The sequence below is a fragment of the Scyliorhinus canicula genome, chromosome 10 (assembly GCF_902713615.1).
Source record: "Scyliorhinus canicula chromosome 10, sScyCan1.1, whole genome shotgun sequence".
Lineage (NCBI taxonomy): Eukaryota > Metazoa > Chordata > Chondrichthyes > Carcharhiniformes > Scyliorhinidae > Scyliorhinus > Scyliorhinus canicula.
The window spans coordinates 26,396,429-26,423,039 of NC_052155.1; the positions used below are offsets into that span (position 1 = coordinate 26,396,429).

A 26,611-nucleotide genomic window follows, 5' to 3' on the forward strand; every position below is an offset into this window, starting at 1 on the left:
CCACGGTGGAGACCCCCTCCCCCGGGGTCGGATCCTCCCTCCCTCTCCTTCCCCCCCCCCCCCCCCCGCCACGCAGAATGAACGCCGAGGTCACGCCAGGTAGGACCACACGTGAACGGTGCCAGCGGGACTCAGCGGCCACTCGGCCCAATGCGCGTGGAGAATCGCCCGGGGGGGTCTCAACTCCACCTTTCCGTCTGTCCCCCATTAAACTGGACTCCCTTAACCAACAAAAATCTATCTAATTCAGCCTTGACTAAATTTAAAGATCCATTACCACTCACTTCTGGAGAAAGTTATTCCACACTCGAATGACCTTAAGAGAAAACATTTCTCCTCATCTCCTTCTTATTATTCTTAAACTATGTCTCAGAGTTCTAGTCTCCCCCCAAAGAATGAACAGGTACCTGATAACCACCCTATCAAGTCTCCTCAAGATTTAATACATTTCAATAAGATCACCTCTCTCATTGTTCTAAACTTCAATGAGTATAGACTCAACCTGTTCAACCTTTCTTCATATACAAGCTCTACACCCAGGAACGAGTCGAACAAATCTTCTCTGATCGGCTTCTAAAGCATCTTTATCTTTTTTCAAGGAGATTGAAAACCGCACACACTACTCCAAATGTGGTCTCACCAAGGCCCTGTACAGCTGCAGTAAAACCTCCCCACTTCTTTATTCCATTTGTTTTGCAATAAATGCCACATTCGACTTGCCTTCCTAATAATTTGCTTTATCTGTATACAAACTTCATTTAACTCTCTTTTTCAAAGTTTAAACAGAATTGTTAGGGCAGAGCGGTGGCAGTGGTTCACACCGCTGCCTCACAATGCAATGGATCCAGACTCATTTCCGGCCTTGGGTGATGGTGTGGAGTTTCCACGTTCTCGCAGAGTCTGCGTAGGTTTCCTCCCAAAGTTCAAGGTGTGCACATTAGGTGGGATTACAAGGATAGCGTGGGTCTAGGAAGGATGTTCTTTCGCCAAGGGTCGGTGCAGATTAGATGGGCAGAATGGCCTCCTTCTGCACTGTAAGGGTCTACGAAATCTATTCTATGTACCAGGACACCAGATCCTTCTGTACCACCAAGTTCTTCAATCAAACAGGATGCTGCTGTCAAACCAAACAGACGTTCTGCCTATCATACAAATGAGTAATTTCAGTGCCGGTGTGATGCTACGTATGCGGGCCATACGTTCCAAAGACTGGTGGATTGTATTAAACAGCATGTACCTTCAGTTGTTCCCAACAGGCAAGGTACTAACTGTACCCAACCAGCCAATGCTTACAAAATGAAAAACATTGCCCAACATTGCTCATTGATCTAGGGGTATGATCCTCACTTTGAGTGTTGCGGTCTCGAAATTTGCTAGAGGCTCCGAGTTCCAATCCCGGAGGAGCCCTTTGATATTGAATTTGCTATCCAAGAGAGCAGTGAATGCAGGGACAGTGAGTAAATTTAAGGAGCAGTTAGACAGATTTTTAATTGGTAATGGGTTATAGAGAACGGGCAGGACAGCGGAGTTGAGGACAGGCTGGGATCAGCCATGATCACATTGAAGGTGTTAGGCTCGGGAGGTTAAATTGCCTATTTCCTGCTTTGGTCATGTGTTCTAGGGCAGTGTTCTTCAAACTTTTTTTCCGGGGACTAATTTTTACCAACCGGCCAACCTTCGGGACCCAACCCGGCCGACCTTCCGACCCACGCCGGCCGACCTGCGCGGCCCACCATTTTCTCTTATCTTGTTTGCTGCTGACAAAAATGGAGGAAATGGTTTTGGGTCCCTTTCGCCCTTGTACACGCTCCTCCAATGCAACCTGTTGGATGAAGGTGAAGCCTTCCGGTGTCGGAAAGTAAGGAGTTTCCATCTGTCCAAAGTTCTGACTTTTTTTCCTGTAAAATTTTATCAAATAAAACCCCCCGAACTTCTCCTTCAGAAGGTTCTAACTAATCCATTGAATATTTGATGGGGACGAACTGCACTATACAATATGGCTCAACTCACCAGTATGACACAACTTCCTTTATGTTCAATCAAAGCAAAATTAATTCAAGGGTCCATTCATGATTCTGTGCATCCAGCAGATATCCCCACACAGATTATCCATGAAGGTCCTGCCTTCTCAACCTTGCCCCTCGCCTGAGGTGTGGTGACTTTCAGGTTAAATGACCACCAGTCAGCAGTCGCGAGTAGCCTATTGTCCTCTGGGACAATGGCGACTTCCATTTTCACACAGCAAGGAAACATTTTACCAATTCTCCAACCCATCCATTTTGAACACAGCTTACTGAATGTATCCTTAGGAATATTTCATGAATATTCCGAGAGAGATTCGACCACATTTTAAAGGAATGCTGCAACAGTATTTTTGTATATTTTAAAATCATCGATACAAGGGATTAATCCATTTTGAAATGCAATTGTTTGGTCAGCTGTGAAAATGCACTATGGGTCATTAGACATGCCACAATCAATATTCTCACAAGCTCAATATTAACCCAAAAATTGGCAATACTGGGTGGGATTCTCTGATCCTGAGGTAAGTGTTGACGTCATCGTAAATGCATTTTACGACAGCGTCAACAGGCCCCCAGGATCAGCGATCTTGCGTCCTACTGGGGGCCAGCACAGCACTGGAGCGACTCACGCAGCTCCGGCTGCCGATATCAGTATCAAACAGGCGCCGCAGGTCTGTGCATGCGTGCTGCAAAAGGCGTGTACTCGCGCATGTGCGCTAGTTGCTTTCTCCACGCCGACCCCGATGCAATATGGCGTAGAGCTACAGGGGCCCGGCGTGGAGTAAAAGAGGCCCCCACCAGGAGAAGCCGGCCCACCGATTGGTAGGCCCCGATCGCGGGCCAGGCCACGCTGAAGCCCACCCCACCACCAGCCAGCCCCCCGCAGGATTGGTGCCGAGCTCCCACCGGGTACGACCACATGTGAATGCCGCCAGCTAGACTCGGCCTACCTCGGCGGCCACTCGGCCCATCCCGTGCGGAGAATCGTTGGGGGGAGGGGGGGGCAGAACAGAAATGGAAAGCTTGTTTATTTGTTTATCCTTCACACAGGTCTACTCCCATGAGTCAAAAATGTAGCTACAGTTTTTTACTAAAGCACTGATTATATCACCATATGCAAGAACCTATCTCTGCTTAATCTATTTAGAGCATCTGAATGAGAACCAAAACAAGACATGCATGGTTAGGCTACACAGTTGCATCCCAAAAAAAAGTGAGGTCCTGCTTGAAGTTCTTGTATCCTCTGGCTGTAAAAAAAACCATTTAGAGGTAAGGAAATAGTTGCTATCTCAACAGGTATGTCTCCGACTTAACTTGACATTATCCAAAGAGTGGAGAATCAGAACTTTGGGTGTGAGACCAACAACTGATTCAGACTACTTATAGACCCAAGAATTACCCGCATTCAGTAAATTACCAAGTAAACAAACACGCTTTTAGAAAACTAAATGTATTCAGTCAGCTACAACAACCTGTTTGAAGTTTGAAAGGGTTTTTTTTGGTTTTGCCATTCTCCGGCAAAAATTGAGTCAGGGGAGGGCCATCTGATCCAGCTGGACATGAGTGGAGGGGCACTCCAGTGAGGATGGTGTGATCAGACAAAGGTTGAAGATAGGTTAAGAAGGGCAGGGAGGGATATTTAGTTTACCTGTGTCACAATACATAAGATGTCATTTGTTACTTTGAAAATAAATGTTTAACACTGTAATAGGGGTGAAAAGCTGACTGGAGGGATTCCAAAGTGGAGTCCCAGGTGTGACAAATGAAGGATTTTAGCAATATTGACTTCTAGATACTGGAGCAATTTAAGGGTTTAAAGGCCTTGGGTTAAGGTATGCTTGACTGCAGTGGTCATGTTTTTTTAGATAGTATTTTATTCTGCAGGAATTGGGAGCTTTTAAGAGCCAGAAGATGGTGTGACCATGGAGTGAGTGGTCTCACACAGGGCACCTCCTGCTTCAAGGCACAGAAAAGAGCTAATTTTACCCAATACTGGGTGGAATTTTGATGAAAAGGCGTAGGTGAATGTTGGAGGAGTAGTTTCCCTCGGGAGTGGTATGTCAGACCCGGCAGAAAACAGTGGGAGAACAGGCGAAAGAGTTGGAGCAGGCCTGTACTGCAACAGCAGCCAATTTAAGCAAGGCGGCGGGGGAAAGGGGGATGCAAGCTGGAAGGCCCCAGATGGAGGAGCTGATGGCGTTTATTAAAGAGGAATTCTGCCGACAGAGGAAGGAAATGCGTGAGGATCGCTCGAAGGCCATCGAAGGAGCTGTGGCACCCTGAAGTGTTCTCTGGAATGGGTGGAGAAGTGTTTGGAGGTGCCTAGGTCACAGATTCGGGAGGTCGAAGGAGTGATCTCAGACCACAGCGATCGTGTGGTGGCTCTGGAGGCGGAACTGGGGCTTCTAGCATTCATGTCAAGAGGGCTAGAGTACAAGACCAGGGACGTGCTTCTGAGATATCATAGAATTTGAAGTGCAGAAGGAGGCCATTCGGCCCATCGAGTCTGCACCGGCTCTTGGAAAGAGCACCCTACCCAAGGTCAACCCCTCCACCTTATCCCCATAACCCAGTAACCCCACCCAACACTAAGGGCAATTTTGGACACTAAGGGCAATTTATCATGGCCAATCCACCTAACCTGCACATCTTTGGACTGTGGGGGGAAACCAGAGCACCCGGAGGAAATCCACGCACACACGGGGAGGATGTGTAGACTCCACACAGACAGTGACCCAAGCTGGAATCGAACCTGGGACCCTGGAGCTGTGAAGCAATTGTGCTATCCACAAGGTTACCATGAGGCTCTGGTCAAACCCCATTTGGAGTATTGTGAGCAGCTTTGGGCCCCGTATCTAAGGAAAGATGTGCTGGCCTTGGAAAGGATCGAGAGGAGGTTCACAAGAATGATCCCTGGAATGAAGAGCTTGTCGTATGAGAAACGGTTGAGAATTCTGGGTCTGTACTCGTTGGAGTTTAGAAGGATATGGGGGGATCTTATTGAAACTTACAGGATACTGCGAGGCTTGGATAGAGTGGACATGGAGAGGATATTTCACTTGGATGAAAAACCAGAACCAGAGGACACAATCTCAGACTAAAGGGATGATTCTTTAAAAAAGAGATGAGGAGAAATTTCTTCAGCCAGAGGGTGGTGAATCTGTGGAACTCTTTGCCGCAGAAGGCTGTGGAGGCCAAATCACTGAGTGTCTTTAAGACAGAGATAGATAGATTTTTGATTAATAAGGAGATCTGGGATTATGGGGAGAAGGTAGGAGAATGGAGATGAGACAAATATCAACCATGATTGAATGGCGGAGCAGACTAAATGGGCCGAGTGGCCTAATTCTGCTTCTATGTCTTATGCTCTTATGGGACCTGTGTAAAACATTGAGGGCAAAGACAGAGAAGGGAAAGGAGGGAGGAAAATGACCGTCCAGTGAGTGAGATAGTGGAGATGGACAGGGAATATTCACAGGTGCCCACCGTGAGGGATTGTCAAGGAGGAAAAGGTTGCAGGGGCAGTTTGACAGGCTGACAACGTGGAGGGCGGTTGGACAACTGCATAGGACAAGTGGGGTGCAATATGAGTGTGGGAGAAGACGAGCCGCATGCTGGTGCATCAGCTGCATAGGAAGGCCGCGTCCAGGAAACTACTGAAGATACGAACTGGAGCTGGGGATGTGGTGTCGGAGCCAGGGAGGAATGAGGCGTTTAGGGAGTACTACCAGGGATTCTATTTGGCGGACCTGGTTGGGGGGAGGGGCCATGGGGCATTTTCTGGACGAGCTGGCAATCCCCAGGTGGAGGAAATAAAGAGGCAGGCTTTGGAGGAGCCCCTGGGGCTGGGGGAGGTACTGGATAGTATCAGGGGGATGAAGTCGAGGAAGGCCCCTGGGCTGGATGGGTACCCGGCGGAATTTTATAAGGAATTTGCGACAGACCTAGCACCACATCTGTTGGGGGCATTTAATGAATCACTGAAGAAGTGGGAGTTGTCGGATAAGCGCATGCAGTAATTACGCTGATCCCAAAAAAAGGGAAGGACCTGGTGGAATACGGGTCGCATAGATCCATGGGGCAGCACTGTGGCACAAGTGATTAGCACTGTGGTTTCACAGCTCCAGGGTCCCAGGTTCGATTCCCCACTGGGTCACTGTCTGTGCGGAGTCTGAACGTTCTCCCCGTGGCAGCGTGGGTTTCCTCCGGGTGTTCCGGTTTCCTCCCACAGTCCAAAGACGTGCAGGTTAGGTGGATTGGCCATGATAAATTGCCTTTAGTGACCGAAAAAAAGGCTGGGAGGGGTTATTGTGTTACAGGGATAGGGTGGAAGTGAGGGCTTACATGGGTCGATGCAGACTCGATGGGCCAAATGGCCTCCTTCTGCACTGTATGTTCTATGTTCTATGTATATCACTATTGAACACGGATGCAAAAGTATTGGCTAAGTTGTTGGCAGGGAGGATGAAGGACTGTGTCATGGGGGCGGTTGCAGAAGATCAAACAGGCTTTGTGAAGGGCAGGCAGTTCGCGAGTACGTAGAACTTACGACAGAACAGCACAGAACAGGCCCTTCGGCCCTCGATGTTGTGCCGAGCTTTGTCCGAAACCAATATCAAGCTATCCCACACCCTGTCATTCTGGTGTGCTCCATGTGCCTACCCAATAACCGCTTGAAAGTTCCTAAAGTGTCCGACTCCACTATCACAGCAGGCAGTCCATTCCACACCCTAACCACTCTCTGAGTAAAGAACCTACCTCAGACATCCCTCCTATATCTCCCACCCTGAATCTTATAGTTTCTTATATTACCATAGAATTTACAGTGCAGAAGGAGGCCATTTGGCCCATCGAGTCTGCACTGGCTCCTGGAAAGAGCACCCCACCCAAGGTCAACACCTCCACCCAATCCCCACAACCCCACCCAACACTAAGGGCAATCCTGGACACTAAGGGCAATTTACCATGGCCAATCCACCTAACCTGCACATCTTTGGACAGTGGCAGGAAACCGGAGCACCCGGAGGAAACCCACGCACACACGGGGAGGATGTGCAGACTCCGCACAGGCAGTAACCCAAGCCAGAATCGAACCTGGGATCCTGGAGCTGTGAAGCAATTGTGCTATCCACAATGCTATCGTGCTGCCCTTATAGTTATGCTCCTTTGTAACAGCTACATCCACCCGAGGAAATAGTCTCTGAACGTCCACTCTATCTATCCCCCTCATCATCTTATCAACCTTTATTAAGTCGCCTCTCATCCTCCTCCACTCCAAAGAGAAAAGTCCCAGCTCCCTCAATCTTTCCTCATAAGACCTACCCTCCAAACCAGGCAACATCCTGGTAAATCTCCTTTGCACCCTTTCCAATGCTTCCACATCCTTCCTATAGTGAGGTGACCAGAACTGCACACAATATTCCAAGTGTGGTCTCACCAGGGTCATGTACAGTTGCAGCATAACCCCACGGCTCTTAAACTCAAGCCCACTGTTAATAAACGCTAAAACACTATAAGCCTTCTTCACGGCTCTATCCACTTGAGTGGCAACCTTCAGAGATCTGTGGACATGAACCCCAATATCTCTCTGTTCCTCCACATTCCTCAGAACTCTGCCGTTGACCCTGTAATCCGTATTCAAATTTTTCCTGCCAAAATGAATCACCTCGCACTTATCAGGGTTAAACTCCATCTGCCATTTTTCGGCCCAGCTCTGCATCCTATCAATGTCTCTTTGTAGCCTACAACAGCCCTCCACCTCATCCACTAGTCCACCAATCTTGGTGTCATCAGCAAATTTACTGATCCACCCTTCAGCCCCCTCCTCCAAGTCACTGATAAAAATCACAAATAGCAGAGGACCCAGCACTGATCCCTATGGTACACCGCTGGAACTGGTCTCCAGTCTGAAAATGTTCCATCCACCACCACCCTGTCTTCTATGTGATAGCCAGTTACTTATCCAATTGGCCAAATTTCCCTCTATCCCACACCTCCTTACTTTCTTCATGAGCTTCATGGGGAATCTTATCAAACGCCTTACTAAAATCCATGTATACGACATCAACTGCTCTACCTTCATCTACACACTTAGTTACCTCCTCAAAAAATTCAATCAAGATTCAATCAAAAATTGAAGCAAGATTTACCCTTCACGAATCCATGTTGACTACCCCGGGTAAAGCTGCATCTTTCCAAATGGTGATATATCCTATCCTTCAAGACCTTTTCCATTAACTTACTGACCACCTAAGTAAGACTAACTGGCCTAGAATTACCAGGGTCATTCCTATTCCCTTTCTTGAACAGAGGAACAACATTCGCCACTCTCCAGTCCTCTGGCACTAACCCTGTGGACAGTGAGGACCCAAAGATCAAAGCCAAAGGTTCTGCAATCTCATCCCTTGTCTCCCAAAGAATCCTTGGATATATCCCAGGGTACTTGTTGACCCTCAGGTTTTTCAAAATTGCTAATACATCCTCCCTCAGAACATCTATTTCCTCCAGCCTATTCGCCTGTATCACACTCTCATCCTCAAAAACATGGCCCCTCTCCTTGGTGAACACTGAAGAAAAGTATTCATTCAATGCCTCTCCTATCTCTTCTGACCACATGCACAAGTTCCCACTACTGTCCTTGACCGACCCTAACCTCATCCTGGTCATTCTTTTATTTCTCACATAAGAGTAAAAAGCCTTGGGGTTTTCCTTGATCTAACCCGCCAAGGACTTCTCATACCCCCTCCTAGCTCTCCTAAGCCCCTTTTTTAGCTCATTCTTTGCTACCTTGTAACCCTAAAGCGACCCAACTGAACCTTGTTTTCTCATCCTTACATACGCTTCCTTTTTCCTCTTGACAAGACATTCAACCTCTTAGGGCAGCACGGTACCATTGTGGTTAGCACAATTGCTTCACAGCTCCAGGGTCCCAGGTTCGATTCCCAGCTTGGGTCACTGTCTGTGAGGAGTCTGCACGTTCTCCCCGTTTGTGCGTGGGTTTCCTCCGGGTGGCCTCCCACAGTCCAAAGATGTGCGGGTTAGGTGGGATTGGCCATGCTAAATTGTCCTTAGTGTCCAAAATTGCCCTTCGTGTTGGGTGGGGTTACTGGGTAATGGGGACAGGGTGGAGGTGTGGGCTTGGGTAGGGTGCTCTTTCCAAGAGCCAGTGCAGACTCAATGGGCCGAATGGCCTCCTTCTGCACTGTAAATTGTATGAAAAAAAATTTGCGAACCATGGTTTCCTCACACGGCCATTTCCAACAGATGACTGTTGAATGAGGTGATGAATCCGTTGGGGGCTCTGGTACCGGAGATGGTGGTGTCCATGGACGCAGAGGATGCATTTGATCGGGTGGAGTGACGGTACTTGTTTGAGGTTTTGCGAAGGTTTGGGTTTGGGCTGAGATTTGTTGCATGGGTGCAGTTGCTGTATGTGGCACCAAGGGCAAGGCTGAGAATGGATGATATGAGCTCACAAAGTTTTGACTTACACAGGGGTACGAGGCAGGGCTGCCCGCTGTCGCCATTGCTATTTGCACTGGCCATAGAGCTGTTGGCGATGGCTCTCAGATGGTCAGCAGAGTGGCGGAGGATTATGAGGGGACAGAGAGAGCATTGGGTGTCGCTCTCTGCCGATGACCTCTTGCTGTATGTTTCGGATCCATTGGAGAGTATGGGAAGGATTATGGGCCTGCTGGGGAGGTTTGGAAGGTTCTCGGGGCACAAACTGAATGTAGGGAAAAGCGAGATATTCCCGTGGCGAAAATGAATATTCTACTGAGGTTCTTGTTTATCTTTCAGGCTCTCCTGATCTTTATACCAAAGGCCTTCTTTCGGAAAGTGGGCACGATAATTTCGGACTTTGTATGGGCGGGGAAGGTGCTGAGGGTGGGAAGGACCCTGCTACAGAGGCAGAGGCAGCAAGGGGGGCTCGTCGTTGCCGAACTTGCTTCATTATTATTGGGCAGTGAATGTGGTCAAGGTGTGGCAGTGGTGGGAAGGAGAAGGGGTAGAGTACATATTGTCTCAAGAAATCCTCCTGGATGCTCCTTACAAATTCTGCTCCATCCATACCTCTAGCAGTAAGTGTGTCCCAGTCAATACAGGGAAAGTTAAAATCACCCACCCCAACAACCCTATTGTTCATGCACCTTTCCAAGATCTGTCTGCATATCTGCTCATCTATCTCCCACTGGCTGTTAGGTGGTCTGTAGTAAACCCCCAACATTATGACAGCACCCATCGTATTCCGGAGTTCTACCCAGATTGCCTCTCTGCCTGAACCCTCCAAGGTGTCCTTCCTCAGCACAGCTGTTATATTTGCATCCCCCTCTATCCTGCCTGAAGCATCTAAATCCTGGAATGTTTAGTTGCCAATCGTGTCCCTCTTTCAACCGAGGAACTATGAAATGAAATGAAAATCGCTTATTGTCACGAGTAGGCTTCAATGAAGCTACCGTGAAAAGCCCCTAGTCGCCACATTCCGCCGCCTGTTCGGGGAGGCTGGTACGGGAATTGAACCGTGCTGCTAGCCTGCCTTGGTCTGATTTCAAAACCAGCGATTTAGCCCTGTGTGCTAAACCAGCCCCTAAATGAAACAACAGAACCTCCAAGGTTATAATCCCTGAATTATTACCTGACCCACATGCAAATTGGCAGAGGGTACAAAAAATTAGAGAGATGAATATGTGACTCCAAAGACTGGTGTGGGAGAAATGGGTTTCAGTTTGAGGGGCACTGGCATCAGTCCTGGGGAAGGTGGGGCTAAACCATTGGGACGGCCTACATCTGAACTGTGTTGGGATGAGCATTCTTGCAAACCACATAACAAGGGAAACAGAGAGGGCTTTAAACTAAAAAGAGAGGGGGCCAGTTCTGCAGAGGGGATATCTAGGCTTACCAAACTGGGAACTAAATATTCAGGGTTTCATAAGAACAGGCAGAAAGGAAAGGGTGGTGGGGTACCTTTATTGGTACAAGATGAAATAAGTGCAATAGCAAGAAATGATCTTGGATTGGAAGATGTAAAATCCAAATCGGTGGAGCCAAGAATTATCATGGGGAAGACACTGGTCGGAGTATTCTATAGTGGCTACACTGTAAGACAGCAAATAAATCAGAACACAATAAACACTTGTAAAAAAAAAGGTAGTACATCAATCATGGGTGACTTTAATCTTCACGTGGATTGGGAAAATCAAATTGGCAGAGGTATACATGAGTAAGTATTCATTGAGTGTATTTGAGACAGTTTCCGTGAACAATATGATGTGGATCCAGTCAGGGATCAGGCTATTTTGGATTTGGTAGTGAATAATAAGGTAGGTTCAATGAACAATCTCAGAGTAAAAGTTCCCCGGGGAAGCAGTGGTAAAATTTAGCACTCAATTTGAGTGTGAGAAATTTGGGTCAGAAACAACTGTGCCACACGTAGATAAGGGTAATTATAAAGGAATGAGAGCAGAGTTGGCTGGAGTGGGCAGGGAAAGGAGCTTAGCAGGAAAGGTGATAGAAATTGACTATTCTAGTCAGATATAAGAAGTTTAATTGAGAACTCATTAAGAATAAATTAACCATAATCATATTAACCATGAGAGTAAGGGAAGCCGAATAGCTGGGAACATTTTGCAAGTTGCTTAAGAACAGTGACGTCAAATAGCTAAACGGTCTCATTGGTATAAAGTAAAGAACTGGTAGTTCCGTCTCTATAGTAACAACCAGTCTAGGACTGATAATTTCTTAACAAAAACTGTGTTTTTCTAATTAAATTGGCAAGCAATGGTATGGGAAAGTGGAACAAAGATATTCAAATACATATATTTCTTAAAATTGATAGACAGTTTGGCCGAATTGAGTGAATTATAAATTAGTTAAAGCCAATCAGAGGTGAAAAGAAGGTGAGACCGTAAGATAATAATCTCCTTAAGAGTAATTTACCCGGGATTGAAAAACTCAATCCGGAATCAATCTATCTTTTTCTAAAACTTATTTCCTTGCTACTTTTGCTAAATCGCCATCTTTCTTTTGTTTAAATCACTTAGTCATTTTATACTGTGTATTATGATTTGAAGAATTACCACAATCTGTATTTTAAAACTCAACCACTGTATTCGCTAACGACAATCGATCTGACTAGCTTACTAAAGGGCTAGTCGGAATTGTCTTAATGTTGTATTGAAAATAAAGTTACCAGTGGGCACTATAGCTGACTAATAAAGTTCCAGTGGACTTTGCCAAAAAGCACAGACTTGACCTCTGTTATTTGGGAACTGAGAAGGGTTAACGGATATCCGGGGGGGGGGGGCACTAAATTCAATCACAATCACTAAAGAAAAAGAAAAGGTAAAGTCGCCGTAGTCCCTGATGGCCAAAGGCTGATTTCCCCTTTGGAGGGAGAGAGCTGACTGGTGGTGATTTAAACTGAGGATCACCACACCTCAGGCAAGGGGCAAGTTTGAGAAGGCAGGGCCTGAATAACCTCAGCCAGTATGGGAATTGAACGCACGCTATTGGGCTCGCTCTGCATTACAAACCAACTGTCTAGCCAACTGAGCTAAACCACCACCCCCCCCCCCCCCCCCCCCAGGAAAAAGTACTAGGAAACTAATGGGCTATAGGCTGATAATTCCCTGAATCTGATGTGTTGCATCCCAGGATATTAAAGGAATTAGTTACAGAGATAGTGGATACACTGGCAGTAATCTTCCAAGAATCTTTAAATTCTGGAAAAGTCTCAGAAGATTGGAAAATTACCAGCGTAACATCTTTATTCAAAAAAGGAGACACAAAACAAGCAACTGTAGACCAGTTAGCTTAACATCTGTCATTGGGAAAATGTTAGAGTCCATTATAAAGGATGTAATAGCAGAGCATTTAGGAATGCGTCATATAAACAAGGAGAGTCAACATTGCTTCATGAAGGGAAAATCATGCCTGACCAATTTATTATACTATTAATCTTTATTAGTGTCACAAGTAGGCTTACATTAACACTGCAAAAATAAAGGAGTTGAATATTATTTAAATAGAGAAAGACTGCAGAAAATTGTAGTACAGAGGGATGTGGGGGTCCTCATGCATAAATCACAAAAAACCATCATGCAAGTTCAGCAGGTAATTGGGAAGGCAAATAGAATGTTGGCCTTTATTACAAAGGGAATGGAGTATAAAAATAGGGAATTCCTGCTAAAACTTTTCAAGGCATTAGTTGGACCACACCTGGAATACTGTGGCATGGTAGCACAGTAGTTAGCACTGTTGCTTCACAGTGCCAGGGACCTGGGTTCCCGATTCTCGGCTTGGGTCACTGTCTGTGCGGAGTCTGCACGTTCTCCCCATGTCTGCGTGGGTTTCCTCTTCGTGCTCTGGTTTCCTCCCACAAGTCCCGAAAGACGTGCTTGTTAGGTGAATTGGACATTCTGAATTCTCCCTCAGTGTACCGGATGTGGCATCTAGGCGATTTCACAGTAACTTCATTGCAGTGTTAATGTAAGCCTACTTGTGAAACTAATAAAGATGATTATAAAAGATTATTATAAATCAGTTTTGGTCGCCTCATCTAAGCAAATATATGCTGCCGTTGGGGGCAGCCCAGAGAAATTCACTAGCTTGATCCCAGGTATGGAGAGATTTTCTTATGAGGATTGAACCAGTACTCATTAGAATTTAGAAGAATGAGAGATGACCTTATTAATAATAATAATAATCTTTATCGATGGGCCGAGTGGCCTACCTCTGCTTCTGCATCTTATGGTCGTATTTTCAAACTACCTATCTTCAGAAAAATATTGTATATGCTCTGGTCTATTTATCAATGATGGGTTGTCAGTTTTCCCTATATTTTGCTTAAGAAAACAGTAAGCACGAAAAGAGATTTTAGCTTTAGTGCAACATTTTCCAGGGAAATTATGTTTGAACAATTAGTAAAACCTTGAGTAGTTGGAAAATACATTGTTGTTTATTTTTGCAATATAACCCAAAAAATAAGCATGTTGCCTGAAATGTTGTGTAGACAAAGTAGAGCTGGTTGTGAATTGTAGGCATTTATATAAACACCCATCAGTATTTACTCATCCCTTAAGGTAGTCAATAATTTATCAAATTAAATGTTGACTTTTTAAACAGTAGATAACAGAAAGAGTTGATCCAAATATGAAGCAAAAGCAATGACAAATGTCTGCACCTGGGTGCTTTAATCATTAACAAAATGAGGAGCACTATCATATTTTATTTACCTGCTATGACCTGGTGATGGTAAGGTGCAACAAGAGCACAAATTAGCTTTTCACAGAAGTTTTTTTTAAAAATAAAAACTGCTCCAGGTAAATGAATTGCCAATTATGTTTTTAAATGATTTTATCAAACAAGGTCAAAGTGAGCAGAACAGATCAAGAAACAGTTGTCAAATAACAAAAGGTATTTCCCCAGAAAGGCAATTAAGGCATTGTTCTTTTTTAATTAAATTAATCCAAAATATTGTAAGATTTTTCAAACCGTTACAGCATGCCATTTTTTTTTCTGTGTGCGTTAAATGGGTCAGAATTTCTTTATCTGTCAATACCTCTGGCCCAGCATACTGGGAACGGACTGCAGCCGCTCCTCTCCATGCAGACGACAACTGCTTCTTGGATCAGGCCTTGCTGCCTTGGCAGCAGCGTACACGCTAGCTGGGCCACTGCATACAATGTCTCAATTCAACACTGTCAGTATGGGCTCCAGCAGGGGGCTGGGAAGGCACTTCAATGTGTTCAGTCCAACACAAAAACCCTGCTTCCTTTCATATGCGTCTTCACATTAGTTCTCCTATTACCGGTTCCACAGTGGCATACGATTCCCTCCGCAAAGAACTGCACCAAATCTCCTTCAAGTTTCAGATTCTCCTCATGTTTCTCGTATATCCGAACCATCCTTGCAAACTGCTAAAAGGCACCACTGTAGCCTGCAGCCAGCTCCATTTGGAGTTGATTAGCAAGCACCTTATTAATATGCTAATCCCACCCGCAGACTCCTGTTTACAAAACTGAGAAGAGAATTCAACCGATGCCTCACTGCAAATCAAATCTGACCCAGGTCATGACTGTATGCCTTCAGATGTGCCTCCGGCATTCTGCAGAGTTGTTTTTTCCCTTTGTTTCATTTGAAATTATGCCGAAGGTCAGGTAATAAAAGCATAAAACTTCTGTTTCATCTTGCCATTTTCTAATCATAAGAGGAGTGTGCTCTTTTAATCATAACCTACAGAGAACAGCATTGAAGTCTGAGCACGTACTGCTTGGAAACTAGGACAGTACTATAATAACCTATCAGTACCACAGCTAGCTCCTGGATCCTCAAAGACAGCTTCCATATTTTCCATACAGCTGGGAAGAATGACGGCTGACTACGTTCTTTCAGTCCATATGCCAACTACATCAAGTTGTATTTCATTCACCATATTCCTAGAATGCTGTCAGGCAGTGTTGAACAGCATTCATCAGTCTTATTAAAATGGTATTTGCTTGAAATTGTGTCTTTTGACTTTACAGTATTATTTGTGCATCTGAGTCATTCTAATTCATGAACAACTTAGGCCAGTGTTAAACACAATATAAATGCGGTCACAACGAATCCCATTGTTCACTTCACACATTTTCCATTTTCCAAACTGAATGCAATGTAACTTGATACAAGTGCCACATGTGGACAGTAATCACATTTACTATTTACAATGATCAAAACATTCTCCAGGATACTACTGATCTCCTAATGCAGCACAGAGTAGATGCTGAGCGAAGTGCTGATGACGAATAAAACTGAAGCCCTGTCAGCCCTCTCAGGTGGACGTGAAAGGTCCCATTGCACCATTTGAAAAGGGACTTCTCCCTCAACTGGGCAATATTTATTGCTCAAGCAACGTCATTAACATCTGTTCATTAGCAAAATTGCTGCTGTGGAATATTGCTGTTGCGCAAACTGACTGCCGTATTCCCTGCTTTGTAGCAGTAATCACACATCCAAGAAAACATTATCAGGTTGGAAAGCACATTGGGGCAGCCTACGAGCACGAAAAACACTACAAATGCACAAGTCTATTTTTCCCAGTAAGTGACAGAATCTGACAGCACAGTTGGAAACCACGGGAGCAGGTACAGATGATTTTACTTCCAAATGACAACAAATCTGTGGCTGATTTACCTTCAACACCTATTAGGCCAAAACAACAGTGGAGATGGTGTTTGTTCTCATTCATCTATTTATAGTGCATGATTATAAATATTTATATATGGGGGAGTGATGGTCTGAGAGTAGAAGGAGAGGCCATCTAGAATGCATTCTGGGACCAGACAGAAGTACCAAAACAGTGAGAAGCAATCTCACTGCAGATAGGGATCACGTGAAGGTGTATTCTTACGTAGATAGTAATCAAGTTTGACAATAGGATGAAAAGGTTCCAAGCTTGATTGAAAGTCAGGTCCTTAAAATGGAAACATTTGTGGTGAAAACAGCCAATGATGCAAAAACTAAACTTTACCAATTAACTTGACAAAAGAATGTTCTTGGCATGCAGAGGTGGCTGTACTTGTACAACAGCAGGGCTTAAAAAATGCTATCTTTACTTGTCAAATCTATACAGGTTATACTTGGGAATAGAAAAGGAAATCTGAGCAATGATTTGTATCTCCACATGCTAACGATAATCAGAACAAATCTGACATGGTTCCCTACTCTAAATCTTAAACAAAATAAATTCTCCAATCATCACTTTCAATGCTTGACCAGTTACACACTATTCTCCTTCCCTTTCGAGGCAATGACCACTTGCTGAGGTAGCTTCACAAATCCTCCAGTACTTTTTCCAATCATCAACTATTCACTTCAAAATCTAGAATGTGAGAATTACAAGTACATTCTTTTAAACCACAGAAGGCCATGGGAGAGACAGTCACAAAGTGATAATGCCACTGGACTAGAATCTAGAGGACCATGATCCTCGAAAGCTTATTAATGCGAACAACCAATGGATGAATGACAAACATTAGGCTCCCTGCTACCACCACAATTGGGGTGTTACTTCATCGCAGGTGCTTCTTGATCTCCTTATATGGGATCTAAACATATCTCACACTACCAAGCTGTGTTCTTTGTAGAGGCCGCCGGCACACGCATTCCACACAATACCAATCCATAACTTCACTCTGTCCTCATCCATCCAACCGTTGTCATGGATATGCACAAAAATGCAACGTCATAGAGCTGGATTTTATGCATGGTTTTACATTTGAAAATTACGACAGGCTTTGATTTTGTTCTATCAGCCATGCTGGAAAGTATCATCACGAACCTTGTGTTCTCATGTCCTGTGCTTTGAACTTGAAAGGTTTCCATACCTTTCCATTCCACAGTTTGGTTGCTGGGTATATCAAAACTCATGGACGTTTCATCCATGTTGCCAATATGACATAATTGGTACTCGTGTTTTTGCCACTGATGAATCGCTGAAAACTAGTCATTTTTGTATCATGGTCTTTTAGTTGTCTTTTCACAATCTTGGTCTTCAACATGAGGAATTTCCATAAAGCAGCTACACCAACTAACTGTGGCTCTGAAATCTTTGCTGGGCTCAAGATTTGACGTACGCATTGAGTTTATGATGACTATGTAACCTTTCTGACAATTTGAGCACCCATTACAATACATACTTCTCAAGATCAGGCCCATTGGCTGATCTGGCTTATTTGGCCATCGGCATCATTTTCAGGAAACATACAATCATACAAAATAGGAGCAGAAGTGGGCCAATTCAGTTCCTCGAGCCTGTGCTACCATTCAAACCACAAACAGATCAGCCATGATCTTATTCAGTTCGACATTCCCATCTAGCCCTGGATAACCTTTAATTAATTCCCGTGCCCAACAAGGATATATCTACTCTGGCCTTAAAAGTATTCCATGACCCTGCCTCCATCGCTTTCTGAGACAGAGTTCCAAAGTCACAAAATCCTCAGAGAAAATAATTCTCCTCATCTCGGTTCTAGTAGGGAAACCCCTCATTTTAAAATAGTGGCCCCGAGTTCTGAACTCACCCACAAGATGATTCCTTCTTCTATTCTCGCATCAGTTTTTCACAAACTTAGTCCTCTCGCTGCATCATTTGGCAGGTTAGCAAATGTTATGACATGTAGCTTGAAGCCACCTTCATACTTAATTCTTTTTGCAAGGTGATCCATTTTTGTTCACCAGTGGTCTGCTCTGTGTGGGTGCATCTTAAACTCCCATGCATCTTCTTGGTAACAGGGCCTGCTAAGTCAGTGCCTGTTTGATCTTGTATGCTGACTTATAAGACAAGTGGATACAGAACTGGCTAGGTCATAGAAGGCAGAGAGTAGCAATGGAAGGGTGCTTTTCTAATTGGAGGGCTGTGACTAGTGGTGTTCCGCAGGGACCAGTGTGGGGGCCTTTGCTGTTCGTAGTATATATAAATGATTTGGAGGAAAATATAACTGGTCTGATTAGTAAGTTTGCAGACGACACAAAGGTTGTGGAATTGCGGATAGCGATGCGGACTGTCAGAGGATACAGCAGGATTTAGATCGTTTGGAGACTTGGGCGGAGAGATGGCAGATGGAGTTTAATCCGAACAAATGTGAGGTCATGCATTTTGGAAGATCTAATGCAGGTAGGGAATATACAGTGAATGGTAGAACCCTCAAGAGTATTGAAAGTCAGAGAGATCTAGGTGTGCAGGTCCACAGGTCACTGAAAGGGGCAACACAGGTGGAGAAGGTAGTCAAGAAGGCATACGGCATGCTTGCCTTCATTGGCCGGGGCACTGAGTATAAGAATTGGCAAGTCATGTTGCAGCTGTATAGAACCTTAGTTCGGTCACACTTGGGAGTACAGTATTATATTCTGGTCGCCACACTACCAGAAGGATGTGGAGGGTGCAGAAGAGATTTACCAGGATGTTGCCTGGTATGGAGGGCATTAGCTATGAGGAGCGGTTGAATAAACTCGGTTTGTTCTCACTGGAACGACGGAGGTTGAGGGGCGACCTGAGAGAGGTCAACAAAATTATGAGGGGCATAGACAGAGTGGATACTCAGAGGCTTTTTCCCAGGGTAGAGGGGTCAATTACTAGGGGGCATAGATTTAAGGTGCGAGGGGCAAGGTTTACAGTAGATGTACGAGGCAAGTTTTTTTACACAGAGGGTAGTGGGTGCCTGGAACTCGCTGCCGGAGGAGGTGGTGGAAGCAGTGACGATAGTGACATTTAAGGGGCATGTTGACAAATACATGAATAGGATGGGAATAGAGGGATACGGACCCAGGCAGTGTAGATTGCAAAGATGATTCTTGACAGGAGCGAGAGTAACAGGGTAGTTGTTATGGGGGACTTTAACTTTCCAAATATTGACTGGAAATACTATAGTTCGAGTACTATAGATGGGTCAGTTTTTGTGCAGTGTGTGCAGGAGGGTTTTCTGACACAGTATGTAGACAGGCCAACAAGGGGCGAGGCCACATTGGATTTGGTACTGGGTAATGAACCCGGCCAGGTGTTAGATTTAGATGTAGGTGAGCACTTTGGTGATAGTGATCACAACTCGGTTATGTTTACTTTAGTAATGGGCAGGGATAGGTATATACCGCAAGGCAAGAATTATAGCTGGGGGAAAGGCAATTATGATGCTATTCGGCAAGATTTAGGAGGTATAGGATGGGGAAGGAAACTGCAGGGGATGGGTACAATCGAAATGTGGAGCTTTTTCAAGGAACAGCTACTGCGTGTCCTTGATAGGTATGTACCAGTCAGGCAGGGAGGAAGTTGTCGAGCAAGGGAGCCGTGGTTTACTAAGGAAGTTGAAGCACTTGTCAAGAGGAAGAAGAAGGCTTATGTTAGGATGAGACATGAAGGCTCAGTTAGGGCACTTGAGAGTTACAAGTTAGCCAGGAAGGACCTAAAGGGAGAGTTAAGAAGAGCGAGGAGAGGACACGAAAAGTCGTTGGCGGATAGGATCAAGGAAAACCCTAAGGCTTTCTATAGGTATATCAGGAACAAAAGAATGACTCGAGTAAGATTAGGGCCAATCAAGGATAGTAGTGGAAAGTTGTGTGTGGAATCAGAGGAGATAGGGGAAGCATTAAATGGATATTTTTCGTCAGTGTTTACACTGGAGAAAGACAATGTTGTCGAGGAGAACACTCCGGTTCAGTCGACCAGGCTAGATGGAATTGAGGTTCAAAAGGAGGAGGTGTTAGCAATTTTAGAAAATGTCAAAATAGATAAGTCCCCTGGGCCAGATGGGATTTATCCTAGGATTCTCTGGGAAGCCAGGGAGGAGATTGCTGAGCCTTTGTCCTTGATCTTTATGTCGTCTTTGTCGACAGGAATAGTGCCGGAAGACTGGAGGATAGCAAATGTTGTCCCCTTGTTCAAGAAGGGGAGTAGAGACAACCCTGGTAATTATAGACCTGTGAGCCTTACTTCGGTTGTGGGTAAAATGTTGGAAAAGGTTATAAGAGATAGGGTTTATAATCATCTTGAAAAGAACAAGTTGATTAGCGATACTCAACACGGTTTTGTGAAGGGTAGGTCATGTCTCACAAACCTTATTGAGTTTTTTGAGAAGGTGACCAAACAGGTGGATCAGGGTAAAGCTGTTGATGTGGTGTATATGGATTTCAGTAAGGCGTTTGATAAGGTTCCCCACGGTAGGCTATTGCAGAAAATAAGGAAGTATGGAATTGAAGGTGATTTAGCGGTTTGGATCAGTAATTGGCTAGCTGAAAGAAGACAGAGGGTGGTGGTTGATGGCAAATGTTCATCCTGGAGTTCAGTTACTAGTGGTGTACCGCAAGGATCTGTTTTGGGGCCACTGCTGTTTGTCATTTTTATAAATGACCTGGAAGAGGGTGTAGAAGGATGGGTTAGTAAATTTGCAGATGACACGAAGGTCGGTGGAGTTGTGGATAGTGCTGAAGGATGTTATAGGATACAGAGGGACATAGATAAGCTGCAGAGCTGGGCTGAGAGGTGGCAGATGGAGTTTAATGCGGAAAAGTGTGAGGTGGTTCACTTTGGAAGGAGTAATAGGAATGCAGAGTACTGGGCTAATGGCAAGATTCTTGGTAGTGTAGATGAACAGAGAGATCTCGGCATCCAGGTACATAAATCCCTGAAAGTTGCCACCCAGGTTAATAGGGCTGTTAAGAAGGCATATGGTGTGCTAGCCTTTATAAGCAGGGGGATTGAGTTTCGGAACCACAAGGTCATGCTGCAGCTGTACATAACTCTGGTGCGGCCACACCTGGAGTACTGCGTGCAGTTCTGGTCACCACATTATAGGAAGGATGTGGAAGCTTTGGAAAGGGTTCAGAGGAGATTTACTAGGATGTTGCCTGGTATGGAGGGAAGGTCTTACGAGGAAAGGCTCAGGGAATTGAGGTTGTTTTCGTTAGAGAGGAGAAGGCTGAGAGGTGACTTAATAGAGACATATAAGATAGTCAGAGGGTTAGATAGGGTGGACAGTGAGAGTCTTTTTCCTCGGATGGTGATGACCAACACGAGGGGACATAGCTTTAAATTGAGGGGTGAGAGATATAGGACAGATGTCAGAGGCAGTTTCTTTACTCAGAGAGTAGTAGGGGTGTGGAACGCCCTGCCTGCAATAGTAGTAGACTCGCCAATTTTAAGGGTATTTAAGTGGTCACTGGATAGACATATGGATGAATATGGAATAGTGTAGGTCAGATAGGCTTCAGATGGTTTCACAGGTCGGCGCAACATCGAGGGCCGAAGGGCCCGTACTGCGCTGTAGTGTTCTATGTTCTATGTTCTAAGATTGTAATTTAGTCGGGCAGCATGGTCGGCATGGGCTTGGAGGGCCGAAGGGCCTGTTCCTGTGCTGTACTTTTCTTTCTTCTTTGTACAAGTATAACCGTAAACATGTATTTCTGAGCCAAACAATTGAGACCAACTCCGAATGCAAACATTCCCTATATTGGCTAAAAAATGGTGTGGGGGTGAATGGGTTACTTAGACTCTGTGAAGCCCTATACATACATTTTGGCATCAAATGGGCTCATCTTAAATACCACAATCTATGGTTGTAGTTTTAATGCAGAAAACTGAGCCAACGATAATAAGTCAAACAACTGAGTCTTTAAGAGTTTGGACAAAGAAGTTGGTTTTAGGGAGGGTCTGAAAGATGCAGAGAGGTGGAGATTCTGAGAGGCAATTCTGGAGTTTAGGAAATAGATGGGTAAAGACATGATCACCAATAGTGAGGCAGAGTGAGAGATGGCTAGGAAACAGAGTTGGAGGAATGCCAAGTTCTAGAAGGAATGCAGGGCTACAGCAGTGTACAAAGATAGAAAGAGATGGTCCGTAAAGGGATTTGAAACCAAGAATGTGGCTTCTAAATCTGAAGCACAGGTGTACAGTGAGCAAGGTCAGCAAATATAGGGGAGATGGGTGAGCAGGTTAGGATGTGGGCAGCAGACTCTGCAAGAGCTCTATAAGAGCTCAAGTTTATGAAGGCCAGCCTGAAGAGCATTGTGATGGGTGAGTTTTGAGCTGATCAATTCATGCAAGAGGTTCAGCTGGTGGTGGAGATAGAACATGAGAAATAGGAGCAGGAGTAGGCCATTTGGCCCTCATGTGCCCAACTGCTATTTAATTGCATCATGGCTAATCTGGTCTTTGCCTCAGATCCACTTTCCTGCCTGTTCCCCATAATACTTGATGCCCCTACAGTTCACAGATTGATCTCAGCCCTCACAGCTCTCTCGGGTAGAGAACTCATGGATGTTTGCGTTTGCTTTGCACTTCACAATGATTAATGAAGGAAATTTAGAGACGAAATTGCAGCCATGCAAGTTGAACAAGGTCGGGCAAGCAGTCTGACAACAGAGGCAGTTTAGGGGTCAAGCTAGGTGGTAGAAAGGTAGAGCAGTTCACCCATGTATCCTTCCCCAGCAGCGGTCACTGAACAGCAAGATGTCAAGACAAATTTCAACTCTCTAACCAACGGATACCGAGGACAACTGCAGTGCTGCTAACAGACACCTATACTTTGCTTGGCTGAGATCGGACACGTCAGAATAGTCTAGGAATGAGCCCAGCAAAACATTTGCAGTTTTTACAGCTCACCTATTCACTGGATAATCTCACTAATCCATCATAGAATATTTTATCATGCTTCTCAAAATCATACGAAATTTCAAATAATGTTAGGAAATATTCAAATATATTTTTCAAATAGTAGCTTCAGCAATCCATGAAATCCATTGAAAAAAGGCAATATTACAATAATCATGGGGTCTTCAATATGCAGGTGGACTGGGAAAATCCCAGGAAAATAAATTTGTGGAATGTCTAAGAGATGTTTTTTTTGGAGTAGCTCGGGACAGAACCTACCAGGGAACAAGCAATTCTGAATTTGGTGATGTGTAATGAGGCAGAATTGGATCAGGGAACTTAAGGTGAAGGAACCCTTAGGGAGCAGTGACCACAATATGATAGAATTTACCCTGCAGTTTGGGAGAGTAAAGCTGCAATCAAATGTAACAGTATTACAATTAAATAAGGGTAACTACAAAGACATGAGGGAGGAGCTGGCCAGAGTTGATTGGAAGGGGAGCCCAGCAGGGAAGACAGTGGAATAGCAATGGCAGGAGTTTTTGGGGGTTATTCGGGAGGCACAACACAACAGAAATTCATCCCAAGGAGGAGGAAACATGATAAGAGGAGGTCAAGGCATCCATGGCTGACGAGGAAAGTCAAGGACAGCATAAAAGCTAAAGAAAAACCATACAAAGTAGCAAGGATTAGTGGGAAGCCAAAGGATTGGGAAGCCTTTAAAAGCAAGAGAGAGAACAACTAAAAAAGCAATAAGAAGGGAGAAGATGAAGTACGAGTGCAAGTTAGCTAGTAATACAAAGGAAGATAGAAAGAGATTTTTTTCAATATATAAAAGGTAAGAAAGAGGCAAAAATAGACATTGGACCACTGGAAAACGTGGCTGGAGAAGTAATAATAGGAAACAAAGAAATGGCAGATGAGCTGAATAATTACTTTGCATCAGTCTTCACGATGGATGACACCAGTGGAATGCCAGAGCTCCAGGAGACCCAGGGGGCAGAGGAGACTGCAGTGACCATTACTAAGGAGAAGGTTCCGGGGAAATTTAAAGGTCTGAAGGTTGATAAATCACATGGATCGGATGGACTACACCCCAGAGTTCTAAAAGAGATAGCTCAGGAGATTGTGGAGACATTGGTGATGGTCTTTCAGGAATCACTGGAGGCAGGAAGGGTCCCAGAGGATTGGAAAGTGGCTAATGTAACACCCCTGTTTAAGAAGGAGTGAGGCAGAAGACAGGAAATTATAGGCCGGTTGGCCTGACTTTGGTCACTGGTAAGATTTTAGAGCCCATTATTAAAGATGAGATCGCGGAGTAAGTGCATGATAAAATAGGACTGAGTCAGCATGGATTCAATAAGGGGAGGTCATATCTGACAAATCTGTTCGAGTTCTTTGAGGAAGTAACAAGGAAGTTAGACAAAGGAGAACCAGTGGACGTGATTTATTTAGATTTCCAGAAGGCCTTTGGCAAGGTGCCGCGTAGGAGACTGTTAAATAAGTTAAGAGCCCATGGTGTTGAGGGTAAGATCCTGGCATGGATAGACAATTGGCTGACTGGCAGAAGGCAGAGAGTGGGGATAAAAGGGTATTTTTCAGGATGGCAGCCGTGACTGGGCAGTGTGCCTCAGGGGGTCAGTTGGGACCACAAATTTTCACATGTCAGAAATATTAATTCTAACACACTGTAGCTGCATTTATAAAGTGCCCCATTACATTGCCAACATCACAAAGTATTTATACATTAATTATTTGTGACACAATTAATTAATTCTGTTCTTCCATTCAGTATGCGGCCTATATAGCAAGAGTGCAGTATGAACAGTTTTGATACAGTAAATAAAGAGAAGCCATTTCCAATGACAGCAGAGTCTGTAAGCAGGCGTTACAAATATAACCAGAGGTAAGGGCAGATTTTTTTTAAAGCAGCAAGTTTCTATGATCTGAAATGTATTGCCTGTAAGGTGGAAGAATATTTTCAATTGTGACATTCAAATACTAAAAGAAACAAAATTACAAGACTTTAGGAAAACAGCAGGGGGGGCAGGACTAATTGGATACTTCCACTGAAGAGTCACACACATGCACATTGGGCACTATGGCCTCTTTCTAAGCTATATCATTGAATGCTTCTACAAACAACCATTAAAAGTGTTACTCAACAAGACAAGGATGGGAAGTAAAGGTGACCTTGTCAGTGTCATGCATATGAAGAACAATTGCATCTTAAATCCAACAAACGTCATGATCGGAGAAGGCTGTTTAACATATAGTGAAAGTTGCAGTAGTTTCTCAGTCAGCTCTTCAGATCAGTTAAATGTCCTGAAACCGTAAAACATTAATCTGACTGCAGCTAACAACTATACCAGAACAAAGAATCAATGAAAATTTACAACGATAAGTATCTATAGAAAATCAAAATTAGCAAACATACAAATGAAATGTTCAAGACATGTTCAATTTTGAAATGTCTTATGAAGTTCACTGCCCTTAGTGTCCAAAATTGCCCTGAGTGTTGGGTAGGGTACTGGGCTATGGGGATAGGGTGGAGGTGTGGACCTTGGGTAGAGTGCTCTTTCCAAGAGCCTGTGTGGACTCGATGTGCCTAATGGCCTCCTTCTGCACTGTAAATTCTATGATTCACTCAGATCAAATTTCCTTTGATGCTAATGAACATGCATTCCCATTCATTGATGTTATTTTGGGATGTGCATGTTATTGTATTTATTTTACCATGATGATCATTGCCGATCATAATCAGGGTTGACCTGTTTTTTTCAGGTTTCTAAAGTTTCTCTCCATTTAGATAACAAGTTGCTTTTCCATCTTTCCAACCAAATTGAATAACCTCAAATTTATGTACGTTAAAAGCCATCTGCCAAATTTTGGCCCACTCACCTAACCTATCTGTATCCATTTAATAAACTAAACATGAAACATTTGTTACTTTACTTAAAAATAAATAAAGATGAATTATTCCACAGTTTTCAAAGCTTCAAAGTGTTACTAGTCCAAGCACAGATTATCTCAGTATGATGAGTAGTTTAGCTCAATTCTCATGAAAGCTTCACCACACACATACACACACAATTCTGGTTCACAACTCTTCTAATGTCCCAGTTTTCAAATCACTGCACATGCTAATGGGCTATTAATGGAACACCATGATAAATTTCTTCGCAAGTCTGATTTTCCTTACTCATTTTCCAAATAGAGAAGTTACACAAAGACTTGTACAGAGCCTGAAACAGTGCCTTGTAAGATGCATATCTGAACATCAATCAGACCCTTTGCAGGGTATGATTAGAGCATGATGTCCCAATTTTACGTGTTAATTCTTAAGGCGACTTGCTCTTTCAACTTTACAGAAAACGTAAGAACTCGCTGTAGGAGTAGGCAATTTAGCCCCTCGAGCCTGCTCCATCATAGGACTGAGTTTAGGAGGAACTTCTTCACCCAAAGGGTT

At 44.3% G+C, this 26,611-nt stretch overlaps 1 protein-coding gene across 2 annotated transcripts in view; it reads right to left on the reverse strand.

Moving 5' to 3' along the window:
- LOC119972287 (focal adhesion kinase 1) overlaps positions 1–26,611 on the reverse strand; it is a 585,346-nt gene that overhangs the window by 502,903 nt on the left and 55,832 nt on the right. Inside the window, exon 1 of one of the 2 annotated variants that reach the window (XM_038808745.1) lies at positions 14,584–15,083. The exons of the other annotated variant lie outside the window; for it this stretch is intronic. Within the exon in view, the coding sequence (XP_038664673.1) occupies positions 14,584–14,629 (46 nt within the window). The 5' untranslated portion in view covers positions 14,630–15,083. Of the gene's footprint in view, positions 1–14,583; positions 15,084–26,611 lie in introns of those variants that run through there. 2 annotated transcript variants of the gene reach the window in all.